This window comes from Podarcis pityusensis (assembly GCF_964106645.2).
Source record: "Podarcis pityusensis genome assembly, chromosome: 5".
Lineage (NCBI taxonomy): Eukaryota > Metazoa > Chordata > Lepidosauria > Squamata > Lacertidae > Podarcis > Podarcis pityusensis.
The window spans coordinates 92,588,136-92,601,065 of record NC_138032.1 but is presented as its reverse complement, the minus strand read 5'-3'; the positions used below and the strand labels follow the sequence as shown (position 1 = coordinate 92,601,065).

General features: G+C 46.7%; 1 protein-coding gene across 1 annotated transcript in view; it reads left to right on the top strand.

Moving 5' to 3' along the window:
- The first annotated feature begins 5,492 nt into the window (after positions 1 to 5,492).
- The window catches only part of GTF2F2 (general transcription factor IIF subunit 2), a 68,005-nt gene continuing 60,567 nt past the window's right edge, over positions 5,493 to 12,930 (top strand). The window contains exons 1-2 of the mRNA XM_081005737.1: positions 5,493 to 5,678; positions 11,762 to 11,835. Of these exons, the coding sequence (XP_080861863.1) occupies positions 5,613 to 5,678; positions 11,762 to 11,835 (140 nt within the window). The 5' untranslated portion in view covers positions 5,493 to 5,612. The remainder of the gene's footprint in view (positions 5,679 to 11,761; positions 11,836 to 12,930) is intronic.

The following is a 12,930-nucleotide window of genomic DNA, read 5'->3' as shown; positions in this document are numbered from 1 at the left end:
AGGGAAGTTGTTGCATCAGGAGAGGAAGACGCATGTCTCTTCACTAGCTGGACTCAACTTTGCCTCTTGGCCTCCCTCCTCTCCTGCTCACATGAGACTTGTGTCAGTCATGATTAGTAAGGACTTGGATGCCATTCAACAGCTGTCTGTGAGACAAGCCATGTTGTTCAACACAACATCCTCAGAACAATAGAAACACTAGCTGTGAGGTGAACATTGCTTTCCTCCAAGCAGCAAGATACATGGGCCCTGACAAAATGTGGGGTGAAATATTGTGAATTTGGTGGGCGAGGTGGGGGGGGGGCATTTAGGCTATACAGTGGTACCTCGGGTTACAGACTCTTCAGGTTACAGATTCCGCTAACCCAGAAATAGTACCTCGGGTTAAGAACTTTGCTTCAGGATGAAAACAGAAATTGCGCATCAGCGGCGCGGTGGCAGCGGGAGGCCCCGTTAGCTTAAGTGGTGCTTCAGGTTAAGAACAGTTTCAGGTTAAGAACAGATCTCCGGAACGAATTAAGTTCTTAACTCGAGGTACCACTGTACTGTATACCCGAGTCCCCTGCTAATTTCTGGATCTGGCAAGAATTCAATTACTGGAATAGCCAGGCCAGCTTCTTATTGAGGTAAAGGTAAAGGACTCCTGGACAGTTAAGTCCAGTCAAAGGAGACTATTGGGTTGCAGTGGTCATCTTGCTTTCAGACTGAGGGAGCCAGCGTTTGTCCACAGGGTCATGTAGCTTGCATGACTAAACCGCTTCTGGTGCAACGGGACACTGTGACGTAAGCCAGAGCGCACGGAAACGCTGTTTACCTTCCCGCTGTAGCAGTAACTATTTATCTACTTGCACTGGCGTGCTTTCGAACTGCTAGGTCGGCAGGAGCTGGGACTGAACAACGGGAGCTCACCCTGTCATGGGGATTCAAACCACCGACTTTCTGATCAGCAAGCCCAAGAGGCTCAGTGGTTTAGACCACAGCGCCACCCACGTCCCTCCCGGCAGGAGCTGGAATCACTTGTAGGTCAGGAATAAGACAATAAAGCACCTGATGTCAGTGAAGTCAACTCTTTAATCAAAGAAACAAAACAGCTCAGCCCTAGTGGTCACAGCAGCCCTTCCCAGCAGCTCTTGCCCTAATGAAGCAGTTGTGAGGACTGCTTTCCCACTGCTCTCTAAGGCCTCTCCCTCTAAGGTTCTTTCCCAGCAGCCCAAGGCTCCTTTGTCTTGTCTCACTTTGCTCTGCTCTCTTCATTTATGTATCTGCAAGTTGTGGGAGACCAGGATAGGGAGACTCCCAGAATTCTTCAGCAGCCTACCTCATCTCTGCCTCCCCCCCCCCCAGCCTCTGCTTCTGCCTCTGAGCATAGACTGCTCTCTGCCCCAGCCTCTTCCTGCTCACGAAGCCCTGTTGCCTCTTTAGCTTCCAACACCACCTCTTCCCATTCTGTTCCTTCTTCTCCCTCTGACCATCCATCCTAGTCCCACCACCACCAATTCCCTGGTTCTGAACCGTTTTCCCCCAGGAGTTCCTTGGGGGTTCCCCAGCTGGTGCCTTCCACCGCTCCTCTGCACCTGTCAGTCCATGGGTAGGCAAACTAAGGTCTGGGGGCCGGATCCGGCCCAATCGCCTTCTCAATCCGGCCCGCGGATGGTCTGGGAATCAGTGTGTTTTTACATGAGTAGAATGTGTCCTTTTATTTAAAATGCATCTCTGGGTTATTTGTGGGGCCTGCCTGGTGTTTTTTACATGAGTAGAATGTGTGCTTTTATTTAGAATGCATCTCTGGGTTATTTGTGGGGCATAGGAATTCGTTCATTATTATTTTTTCAAAATATAGTCTGGCCCTCCACAAGGTCTGAGGGACAGTGGACCGGCCCCCTGCAGAGAAGGTTTGCTGACCCCTGCGTCAGTCCATGACAATCCCTAATTATGGATCATAAAGGTAGCAAAGGAAGTGGCTCTGTGCTAGTGAGCAAATGGGTGGGCCCAACTGGCTGGCAGTTAGAAGGGCAAAAGAGGTGTGTGACAGCTAGGAGCTAGAAGCAGGCTGCAGGATGACATCTGTGAAGAAGAGACATGCCTGATTTCTGTTGGAATCCAAGGCTGCGGCTGTGGGAGAAGCAAGACCTGCTTGGGGTGTTAATGCTGTGAGTCCCTCAACAGTAGGCTCAGGTTGTATATATGTGTAAACAAACCATATATCATAAAGACACCACAGTCTCCTCTTGTCCCTCATTCATAAATAAACTGTTAAGCAATGAGAACATTTGGTGCTTGACTCTTATGTGTTTAAAAGGTAAAGGTACCCCTGCCTGTACGGGCCAGTCGTGTCCGACTCTAGGGTTGTGCGCCCATCTCACTTAAGAGGCCGGGGGCCAGCGCTGTCCGGAGACACTTCCGGGTCACGTGGCCAGCGTGACGAAGCTGCTCTGGCGAGCCAGCGCAGCACACGGAAACGCCGTTTACCTTACCGCTATAAAGCGGTACCTATTTATCTACTTGCACTTAAGAGTGCTTTCGAACTGCTAGGTGGGCATGAGCTGGGACCGAACGACGGGAGCTCACCCCGCCGCAGGGATTCGAACCGCCGACCATACGATCGGCAAGTCCTAGGCGCTGAGGTTTTACCCACAGCGCCCCCCGCGCCCCCCTTATGTGTTTACGACTCTGGAAATTCCATTACTCTGTCTGCTTCCTTATTAACAGGGCTTTTTTCCCCACAGCCGTAATTCGGTTCCGGAACCTCTTAGGTGGGCACTATTGCCATTATAAGAGAATAAGGAAGGTGTTTGTGGTGAGTTGCGGCACCTCTTTTTCTAGAAAAATAGCACTGCTTATTAATCTACCAGAATGCAAACAAAGTTCTCCGTAGAAAACTGTTGAAGCATTGACTAGGATTTCAGTAGGTCTCAAAGGGAAGAAAGCAGTCAAGGCTGCCAAAGCTTGGTGTCAGCAGCATGAGACGGGCGCATAGTCTCCCTAGCAACCATTGGGTGGCGGGGGAAATATATCGCTAGCAGAAGGCATCTGGAGAGCTATTAATGCATCAGGCTGCATGGGTCAAATGCTGTTTGTTTCTCCAGCAAGCAATTAAAAATCACAGGGACTTCTGCTAATGTGTCTTACAGAATCAGCATTGAAGAAGAGAACAATAGGGACAAGTGGAGTCACGAAAGCGGGCAGATACACTCAAAGCAATATTTTAAATATTAATGCTTTGAAATTTGGTTCATTGGGAGGGGGTGCCTGAATTTCCTTGTTGGGTGCTACTTAAAGGAGGCCCTGATCTTTGGGGGTAACATTTGGGTTGTCACTGGACAAGGGGATCTGAAAAGACCTCTGTGTGCAAATTGCTTTGCTCCCAGGTGTTTATTGTGCTGTACTTATTATACATTAGCAGGATGAACTGCCTTGCCTCAGCCTCTGCATTCAGTGATACCTTTTTCAAGTTTTTCTGCAACCTTTGTTTTTGGCCATATTTGGCAGTGGTTTGTTGTTTAGTCGATTAGTCATGTCCGACTCTTTGTGACCCCGTTATATAGGGAGATTGATCCTTCTGAATGTATGAGGAGATGTTTGGATGCTGTGAAGTGTTTTACAAAAGGAATGAATATAAACTTTGAAGTGCCTTTATACCTCCCTATCCTAAAAGAAATCAAGCTGCTATTTTCTCTACTCTTTTAATTATATTAACATTGCAGGAGACATAAAAGCCTGCACTTCTACTATTTTTCTAAGTGTAGCACAATTCTGGGTTGTTGTTTGTTTAAGGGAGTGGGCTTATAGGATCATTTTGTGGAGGATATTTTTCTATCACATTAAATGCCAGCCTTGTTAAGAGTTTCATAGCCTAGTGGTTTCCATCCAGTGTATAAACAATCAACATTTCCAGCTAACCTACATGTTGGGAGCTAAAGCATAAAATGCCTGATAGCTGTCAACAATAGTTTATCATCTGTAAAGACAGTGGATTTTTTTTTTGTACCAAGGCATTAGTTATGCATAAAAACTGGATAACTAGGAACTAATTTCTACAGGTGTTTAGCAAAATCTGCTTTGGGTATCCCAATTTAAAATTCAATTACTCTTTGGCTACTAATTGGCATTCCTTCAATGCGGGGAATGTGATTACGGTATTCCTGAAAGCTGATTAGAGAGAGCTCACTTGGGAAGTTGTAGAATAATGTTGCGCCTTTCAGTTGTGACTTAAATGAATTTGTCATCAATCAAATGCAATTGGATATGTGAGAAACCTGCAGCCTATCTGGCAAAACATGAATTGTTGGCTTGACTGCACTAATGTCCCACACTATGGGGCCAGCAGAATATACCCTTTTGGTTCAAATGAACAAGCCTAACCACCAGTGAATGCTGAGAAGGTTTAGAGTTTGTTGTTAATCAGATTATCAGTCATTCCAATGTATGTCTTATAGAAAGTGCCCAGAATCACACACATAACTCTGCAGCAGATAGATACTGTACATAGGTTTTCCTGGCAGACAAATAAATAAGAACAAGGGTGTCTGTGGGTATAAACAGTGAAATCTATAGATCTAAGATTCATTTATTTCCTAATATATATTTTAACTGAAGTCAAAAACTCACTTCGGGCTGCAAGATCCATTGTATGAAATCTAGTAGATCAGTCAATCTCTTTGTGGCTAAATGAAATGGATGTGTGTGTTTTTTTTAACTAGTTGGCATTTGTACTGTATTATCATGAGATTACTCTGGAATCTGAATCCCTTCCAAATTTGCCATCTATTTTTCAGCTGTTGTGTTCCACGTGAGAATTATTTGTTCCATGCTCCCCACTTCTGAATAGTGAAACAGTACACGGGCATTGCTTGGGGTCTGCTGAGAGCACTGGAAACATAAGGCATTTGATTCACAAACCCGCGTGCAGCCCCATTAGCAGCAACCACCAAAGGCAAGAAGGCGAGAGGCTGCTTTTTACATCCTTGATCCTACACAGACCACCATCAGCCACCGCTGTGGCTGAGAAGAGCCAAGAGCCGCAGTCCGTCCATCTGCAAGGGATGAGGAAAAGCTGCGCCCAAAAATATCTGGCGCTACCTGGTCCCGGTTGCTAGGCAGCAGAGGAGGGGGCGAGCTATTTCCCCACCTTTGTGGAGCTCTGCAAGCAGGATCAATAACGATCGCTATTGCATGTTTCCTCGAGAGGCGGGTACCGTTTGCAAAGACAGCAACACCTTTCCGTTCCTAGGAAGAGCAGTTTTCTTTAGAGTCCCTAAAACAATATTTTATTTTATTTTATTTTATTTTATTTTATTTTATTTTATTTTATTTTATTTTATTTTATTTTATTTTTTTTTATATACAATGCAATACAACGCAATGCAATTTGCATTTCCATTCTTCTCCCCCCCAGTAGGCGGAGCTTGACGCGGGGCAGTCCCCGCCCCTCGGGTGACGTCGACGCGCGCGTTCGGCCGGCGAGGCGTTCGCGCAGCGTGCACGGAAAGGGGGCGGGCGTCGGGAAGCGGCCGCCGGCCCGAGGACGTTTGGCCTCTGCGGGCTTCCGTAGCTGCGAGTGCGCCGCCGGTTCCTGCTGTTTCCCCTCACGGCGCTCTGGCTGCGAGGCCGCGATGAGCGACAAGGGGGAGCTGGACCTGGCCGGGGCCAAGCAGAACACGGGCATGTGGCTCGTCAAGGTGAGCCCCGGCTCTTGATACGGACGCCAGGTTATTCACCTCAGAGGGTCGCCCTCAGAAGCGGGAAACTGGGCGGTTTGAAGCGCCCTCGGCCCCCCCCGGCCTTCTCAGGGGCCTCAGGCCGACGACCCCCCCCCTCTGCTCTGACCAACGGGGCCGGGGGGGGGGGTTTGACGACCCCACCCCCTCATAGAATTGCAGAGTTGGAAGGGACCCCGGGGGTCATCTAACCCAACCCCCTGCAACTCGGGGGTCTCAACTAGACCCCCCCCATCATCCATGAAAGGTGGCCGTCCAACCTCAGCTTAAAAACCCACCAAGGGAAGAGAGTCCCGCCACCTCCCGAGGGAGCCAGTTAGCGTCAGAAAGCTCTTCCTGATGTTTAGTCGGAGTAATGATATACAGTGGTACCTCGGGTTACATACGCTTCAGGTTACAGACTCCGCTAACCCAGAAATAGTACCTCGGGTTAAGTACTTTGCTTCAGGATGAGAACAGAAATCGTGCTCCGGCGGCAGCAGGAGGCCCCATTAGCTAAAGTGCTGCTTCAGGTTAAGAACAGTTTCAGGTTAAGAACGGACCTCTGGAACTAATTAAGTACTTAACCCGAGGTACCACTGTAATTATACCCCGCCCATCTGGCTGGGTTTTCCCAGCCACTTTGGGCGGCTCCCAACAGAATATTAAAAACATGATAAAATATCAAACATAAAAAACTTCCCTAAACAGGGCTGCCTTCAGATGTCTTCTAAAAGTCATATAGTTGTCTATTTCCTTGACGTCTGATGGGAGGGCGTTCCACAGGGCGGGCGCCACTACTGAGAAGGCCCTCTGCCTGGTTCCCTGTAACCTCACTCCTCGGAGGGAGGGAACCACCAGAAGGCCCTCGGAGCTGGACCTCAGTGTCCCAACTTGAAGCCAGTGGTTCGAGTCCTACCCTCCTCTGGAGCAGGAGGAAACAAGCTTACTCCATCTTCCATTTGGCAGCCCTTTAGATATTTGAAGATGGCTCTCACATCTCCTTTCAGTCTCCTCTTCATCAAGCTAAACATACCCAACTCCATCAACTGTTCCTCTTAAGCAGGGGTCAGCAAGCTTACTGTGCCTCGGGCTGGTGTCTCCAATGCTGATCATGCGGAGGGCTGGAGGGCGGGGTAGCACATGCCCATACATGTGTGCACACTCTATTTCCGGCGCACTTCCGGGTCGGAAGAGCACCAGAAATAGCTTGTGTGCATGTACACAGGCCTCCTCTGACCCGGATGTGTACCAGAAATAACGCTTGCGCATGCACAAATAACGCTTGCACATGCGCCCAAGCTATTTCTGGTGCTTCTCCGACCCGGAAGTGGGCAGCCATGCAGCGCAGCGCCGGTAAGAGTGGGCGGTGGCAGCAGGTGGCGGGGATTGCCGCGGGCTGGATAAACAAGTCCCTCGGGCCTTATCTGGCCTGCGAACCTTAGTTTGTGGACCCCTGCTCTTAAGGCTTGGTTTCCAGACCCTTGATCGTCTTGCGCATCCTCCTCTGCACATGTTCCAGTTTTTCAATATACTTCTTAAACTGTGGTGCCCAGAACTGGATACAGTATTACAGTTGTGGTCTGATCAAAGTGAAACAGAGCAGTGCTGTTACTTCATCAGGACACTATTCTGTTGATGCAGCCTAGAATATCGTTAGCTTTTTTTTCTTGCTGCATCTCACTGTTGTGTTGACTCATGTTCAGCTTGTGGTATTCTAAGACATCTAGATCCTTTTCACAAGCACTGCTTGCAACCCAGGTGAACCCCATCTTATATTTGTGCAGCTGATTATTCCTGTGTAGGTGTAGAACCTGACATTTGTCCCTGTTGAAATTAAATTTGTTTGGGCCCAGTTCTCAAATCTGTTCTCAAAGCCAGTGTGGTGTAGTGGTTAAGAGCGGTAGTCTCGTAATCTGGGGAACTGTGTCTCCGCTCCTCCACATGCAGCTGCTGGGTGACCTTGGGCTAGTCACACTTCTTTGAAGTCTCTTAACCCCACTCACCTCACAGAGTGTTTGTTGTGGGGGAGGAAGGGAAAGGAGAATGTTAGCCGCTTTGAGACTCCTTAAAGGGAGTGAAAGGCGGGATATCAAATCCAAACTCTTCTTCTTCTTCTTCTTCTTCTTCTTCTTAAGGTCATCTTTAATCCCAGTTCTCTCTTCTGAACCATTAGCTGCCCCTCCCAGTTTTGTCTCATCTGCAAATCTGATGAGCATCCCCTTAGTTCCATCATCCAATACATTCATAGAGATGTATTGTCAATTTTTACCAGGATGATGAGGAACTATTAGTGAGCACTCTTTGGGTTCAGTCAGTCAACCAGCTACAGATTCACCTAACAGTTACCTTGTCTAGCCCACATTTTATCAGCTACCTCCTACCTCGTAATAATATAATGTCAAAAGCCTTACTGAAGACAAGATATACTACATCCACAGCATCCCCCTGATCCACCAAGCTTGCAACTGTATCAAAAAAGAAATGAGATTCTACTGGCATGACATGTTTTTGAGAAACCCATACTGGATTCTTAGTAATCACAGCATCCTTTTCTAAGGGCTCACAGACCAACAGTTGAATTATCTGTTCTAGGGTCTATCCTAGTATCAGTGTCAAGCTCACCAGTCAGTAGTTACCTGGGTCTTCATTTTCTCCCCTTTTGAAGATGGGGGCAACAGTTGCCTGCCTCCAGTCTGCAGGGACCTCACTAGGACTGGATGATATCAGCTTTTCAACATTGTGATGTATCACCAGCCAACCATCTTGATATAGCGATACATTGCAACGTTGAAAAGCGGATGGAGGAACAAGCTACATTGGGCCCAGCTTCACAAGGTGCCAGGGTGAAACCACCTCAGCTCACTTGGCAGGAGCAGCGGCAGTTTCACCCCAGCACCTTGGAGGGCCATGGCCGATGGAGTTTGTTCCTCCACACGCCGGGTGCTGGTGGCAGAGGGTGTCCCTCTACTGTCAGTGCCCAACGCACCAAGGAAAAAACATGCTTCATCGTCCACAGTGCCTTCGGGGCCAGGGCCCTTGTGGGGTGCCTCAGGGCTCCGTCCTCTCCCCATTCTTTTCAATCTCTATATGAAACTGTTGGGAGGAATCATCAGGGGGGTTGGGTTGGTTGTTCACCAATATGTGGATGATACTCATCTCTACCCGTTGTTTAAATTGGAATCAATGAAGGTGTTGAACATCTTTTGTGAGTGTCTGGAGGCAGTTGAAGGATGTATGGCGGTTAATGGATTGAGGTTGAATCCCAACGAGACAGAAATACTGTTTCTGGAGGACAGGGGGCGAGCAGGTGTGGGGGACTCCTGGGTTTTGAATGGGTAACTGTGCCTCTGAAGGACAAGATGTGCAGCCTTGGGGTCATTTTAGACTCACAGCTGTTCATGGAGGCAGAAGTTAATTCTGTGTCCAGAGTGGTTATTTACCAGCTCCATATGGTATGCCAGCTGAGACCCTACCTGCCTGCACACTGTTTTGCCAGAGTGGTGCATGTTCTGGTTATCTCCTGCTTGGATTACTGCAGTGTGCTCTGCGTGGGGCTACCTTTGAAGGTGACTTGGAAGCTACAACTAATCCAGAATGTGACTACTGCCAGATTGGTGACTACGAGTGGCCACCGAGACCATATAACACTGGTCCTGAAAGATCTACATTGACTCCCAGTATGCTTCCAAGCACAAATGACTTTGGACCTGTATATCTGAAGGAGTGTCTCCACCCGCATTGTTCAGCCTGGACACTGAGGCCCAGTTCTGAGGGCCCTCACTGTGATAGGTGAAGTTGCAGGGAACCAGGCAGAGGTCCTTGGTAGCGGTGCCCACTCTGTGGTACACCCTCCCATCAGATGTGAAAGAGATAACAATTATACAACCTTCTGTAGACATCTGAAGGCAGCCTAGTATTGGGAAGCTTTTAATATCTGCGTGGAAGGAATGGCAGAATGGGGAGGCCAGGCAGGCCTGGCATAGCAGACAACCATATGCAGCAGCTTGTAGAAATCGCACTCCAAGGGCGCAGTCCTGGCTGCAGGAGTGTTTCACCAGCATGTTTTCTGCAAAGAATGCATTGACAAAGCAGCACCAGCAGAATTGAAGCCTCCTGCTCTCTGCAGTGTAGTCAGACAAAGAGGAAAGGAGAGGCAGCGTTTGCTTGCCCGGCCCTTTTCCTGACTAGATAGGTTTTATAAACCCCTACATAAGCCACACTCCCAAATTGATTTGAGGCTGTATCTGGGTCAGGTGTTCCCCAGGTCACTATGCCCGGGGGTTGATGTGCACATGGACAGCCTTAAAACTAACAAATTGCACTATCTGTTTAAAAATCTCTCTTTTATTTGGTATCTTAGCATTCCCTGGTAAGGCTGGGCACTTTCAGCTAGTAAATTTAATAATATAAGTAAATTCTGGCCCTGGCAAAAAAGATTGTAGTGGGGACAATACACGGACTGAGCAACAGTGGTGGACTACACACAGGTAGATCTGGCAGTGCTTTTTAACACTGGTGTGTTTTCTGGCCGTGAAACACTTTGTGTTTCTGACTGTGGCAGGCTTTCTGACCATGGATGCTGTTACTGACATTTTGCTTTGCTAAATGAAGAGGGCAGGGGTATGATTTTGTTCATTTCTATGCAAGGAGAAGGGAGCCTGAACTCACCTCCCTGCCATATTTCGGCAATGGGAGCCAGGTTCTGTTAGTTTTCTCTTTTACTGAAGTGTGGTGCTTGAATTAGTGGGGAAGGGAGCTATCGTGGCCTCCTTGCCACTAGTTTTCCTGCCCTCCTTATCCGTCACCACAGCACCTGATAGAACTGCTTTTTGAGGGTCTGCTTTTTTGTGTTGGGGGAAGGAGAAGACTGGATGGGTAGGAGAAAGTGTGCACACACATGCATGGCAGAAGGCTTTTCAGCCTCTTCTGAGGACAAAAAAATGGGAATAGGTGGGGGAGGGGGGAGAAATGAAATGAGAGCATGGCCAATGAGGCTTTTCTGCTCTGTTAGGAAGCTCCTGGGAGAGAGAATTTAAAGGGGAGGGGGAAAGTGTGTGTGTGTGTGTGTGTGTGTGAGAGAGAGAGAGAGAGAGAGAGAGAGAGAGAGAGAGAAAGTGAATGAATATAGGAGGGAGCATACCTGGCCAGAGCAACTCTCCCCATGTGCTTCTGCTTTCTTTTTTGGATTATGAAGAATCTTGGCTATGGACTTTGATTACTTGGGTGCTAAACTGCTCTGTTTGCTCCTTTTAAAAACTTAATTTCCAACTTTCTATACTCCCATCAAAGAAAAACAACGACAACAAAACAAACCTAGCTGAATTTTCGAAGAGCCTCCTCTGGCAGTCTTTCTCTCACCACTTGCACTTTCCTTTGTCTTCATGGCTCTCCCATCATCAATCTTTGGTCCTAAATGTTCTTTTTCTTTTTTTACTGGGTTTGTAAATTAGGGTGATGGTTGGGAAGAGAGAAAAGATCAGGCTTGGGAAAACAGAACTTAGCCCATGTTTCTAAACAAATTTGGTAGTGTAGTGGGAATATGCTATAGCATTATAATGGAAAAATAATATATTATATCAATTTCAGGGAAAAGATACAAAGATGGGATTTATTTAATTTAAAAAAACCTTTATTAATTTCTGCAGTGTTAGTAGTCTGTAGACAAATGTATTCTGTTTGAAAACTCTTACTACTTGTGTGCCAATCATTATAATGTTAATAAAAAGTAAAGGTGATGCATATCCTGTTCTCCCTCTTGTAATTCATTTTAAAACAATAGTGCTACAAATTGTGATCAGTGCTTTGTTTGATTTGTAATTATATTGTTTGAAATTCATGAATATGATTCTATTGTAATGCTGATGTTCTCTTTGTTCTTTACTGCTTAAGAAAGCAAGCTATAATATATTTTGATTTAGTGTTGCTTTCTTCTACATCCTGAAATATGTAGTTCTTCCTGTCTCAGGATTTAAAGAGTGGGGGAAGAGAGAGAGAAAATAAAAGTACCTATTTCTTTTCTGTACTCACTGGATTTTATTTTATTTTGTTGCCTTTTATTATAGGTTCCAAAATACTTATCACAACAGTGGACTAAAGCTACAGGAAGAGGTGAAGTTGGGAAGCTAAGAATTGCCAAGTAAGAGTGCTTATATTTTGCATTCAGATTTTCTTTTGTTTGGGTAGTGGATGGGGTAGGGTGGAGAAGGAACTACTGTGGAACCTTTTTGGCTTACAGTTTGTTTCTTATTTGAGACACATCTGATAGTATAGTTGCTCTTGCTCCCGAATCATTATGATTGTATGTGATACTCAGGCACCGCTTTGCAATAACACAGTCTGGCTCTAAATACAGCCTTTGAGATGAGGCATTTTAATATGCCCTGTGAGGCCTAGAATCCTGCCCATATAAGCCAGGTGCCGGTTTTTTTATTTCTTTCTTGTCCATTTGGCTCTGGATATGGTCCTTTTGGAGAAATTGTATGCTTCAGATGTACAAATGAATGGCAGTATCGAGAGGGAATATTTGATCTTGCTTCGAGAGATCACTGGGCCCACAGAGTTATAATAGGCTCCCCCCCCCCAACTTCATATAACAGAACAGTTCCCTAAACTAATAACGCGGCTTGATTCCTTCAATAAATATGAATGTGCAACTTCCCAAGCAAACAGAAAGTAAGACATTGACATTTCCTCAAATTATTTTTTTATTTATATCCCATCGTTCCTCAAAGGAGCTTAGGGTGGCATTCATAGTTCTCCTCCCCATTTTATCCTCCCAACCACCCTGTGAGGTAGGTTAGACTGAGGGTGAATGAGGGAGAGTGAGCTTCATGGCTACCAGGAGATTTGAAGCCTGGTCTCCCTGGTCTCCCTGGTCTCAGTCCAGCAATCTAACTGCTACACCACTCTGGCCCTCATCTTTCCTTGAAGCTAAACGTTCCTGGTTCTTTGCTCTGATGTCACATGCCTTACATTTCACACATTTTATCCGTTTTGAACACTCTGAATCCTTCCTGGTTTGAATCCATCCTACTTCGAACACAGTGACCAAAATTGGACAGGGTTGTTCTATACGGTGCTGAGTGGGACACACCGATTGCATTCTTTTTCAGCGTGTAAGTCTTAGGGTCATCCCCCCCCTTTTTTGTAACCATCACGGTGCTGATTTAGATTCTGACAATAGTCTAGTTGCAAGTCCATCTCAGTTACCAAAGCCTAGCCAGTCTCCTAG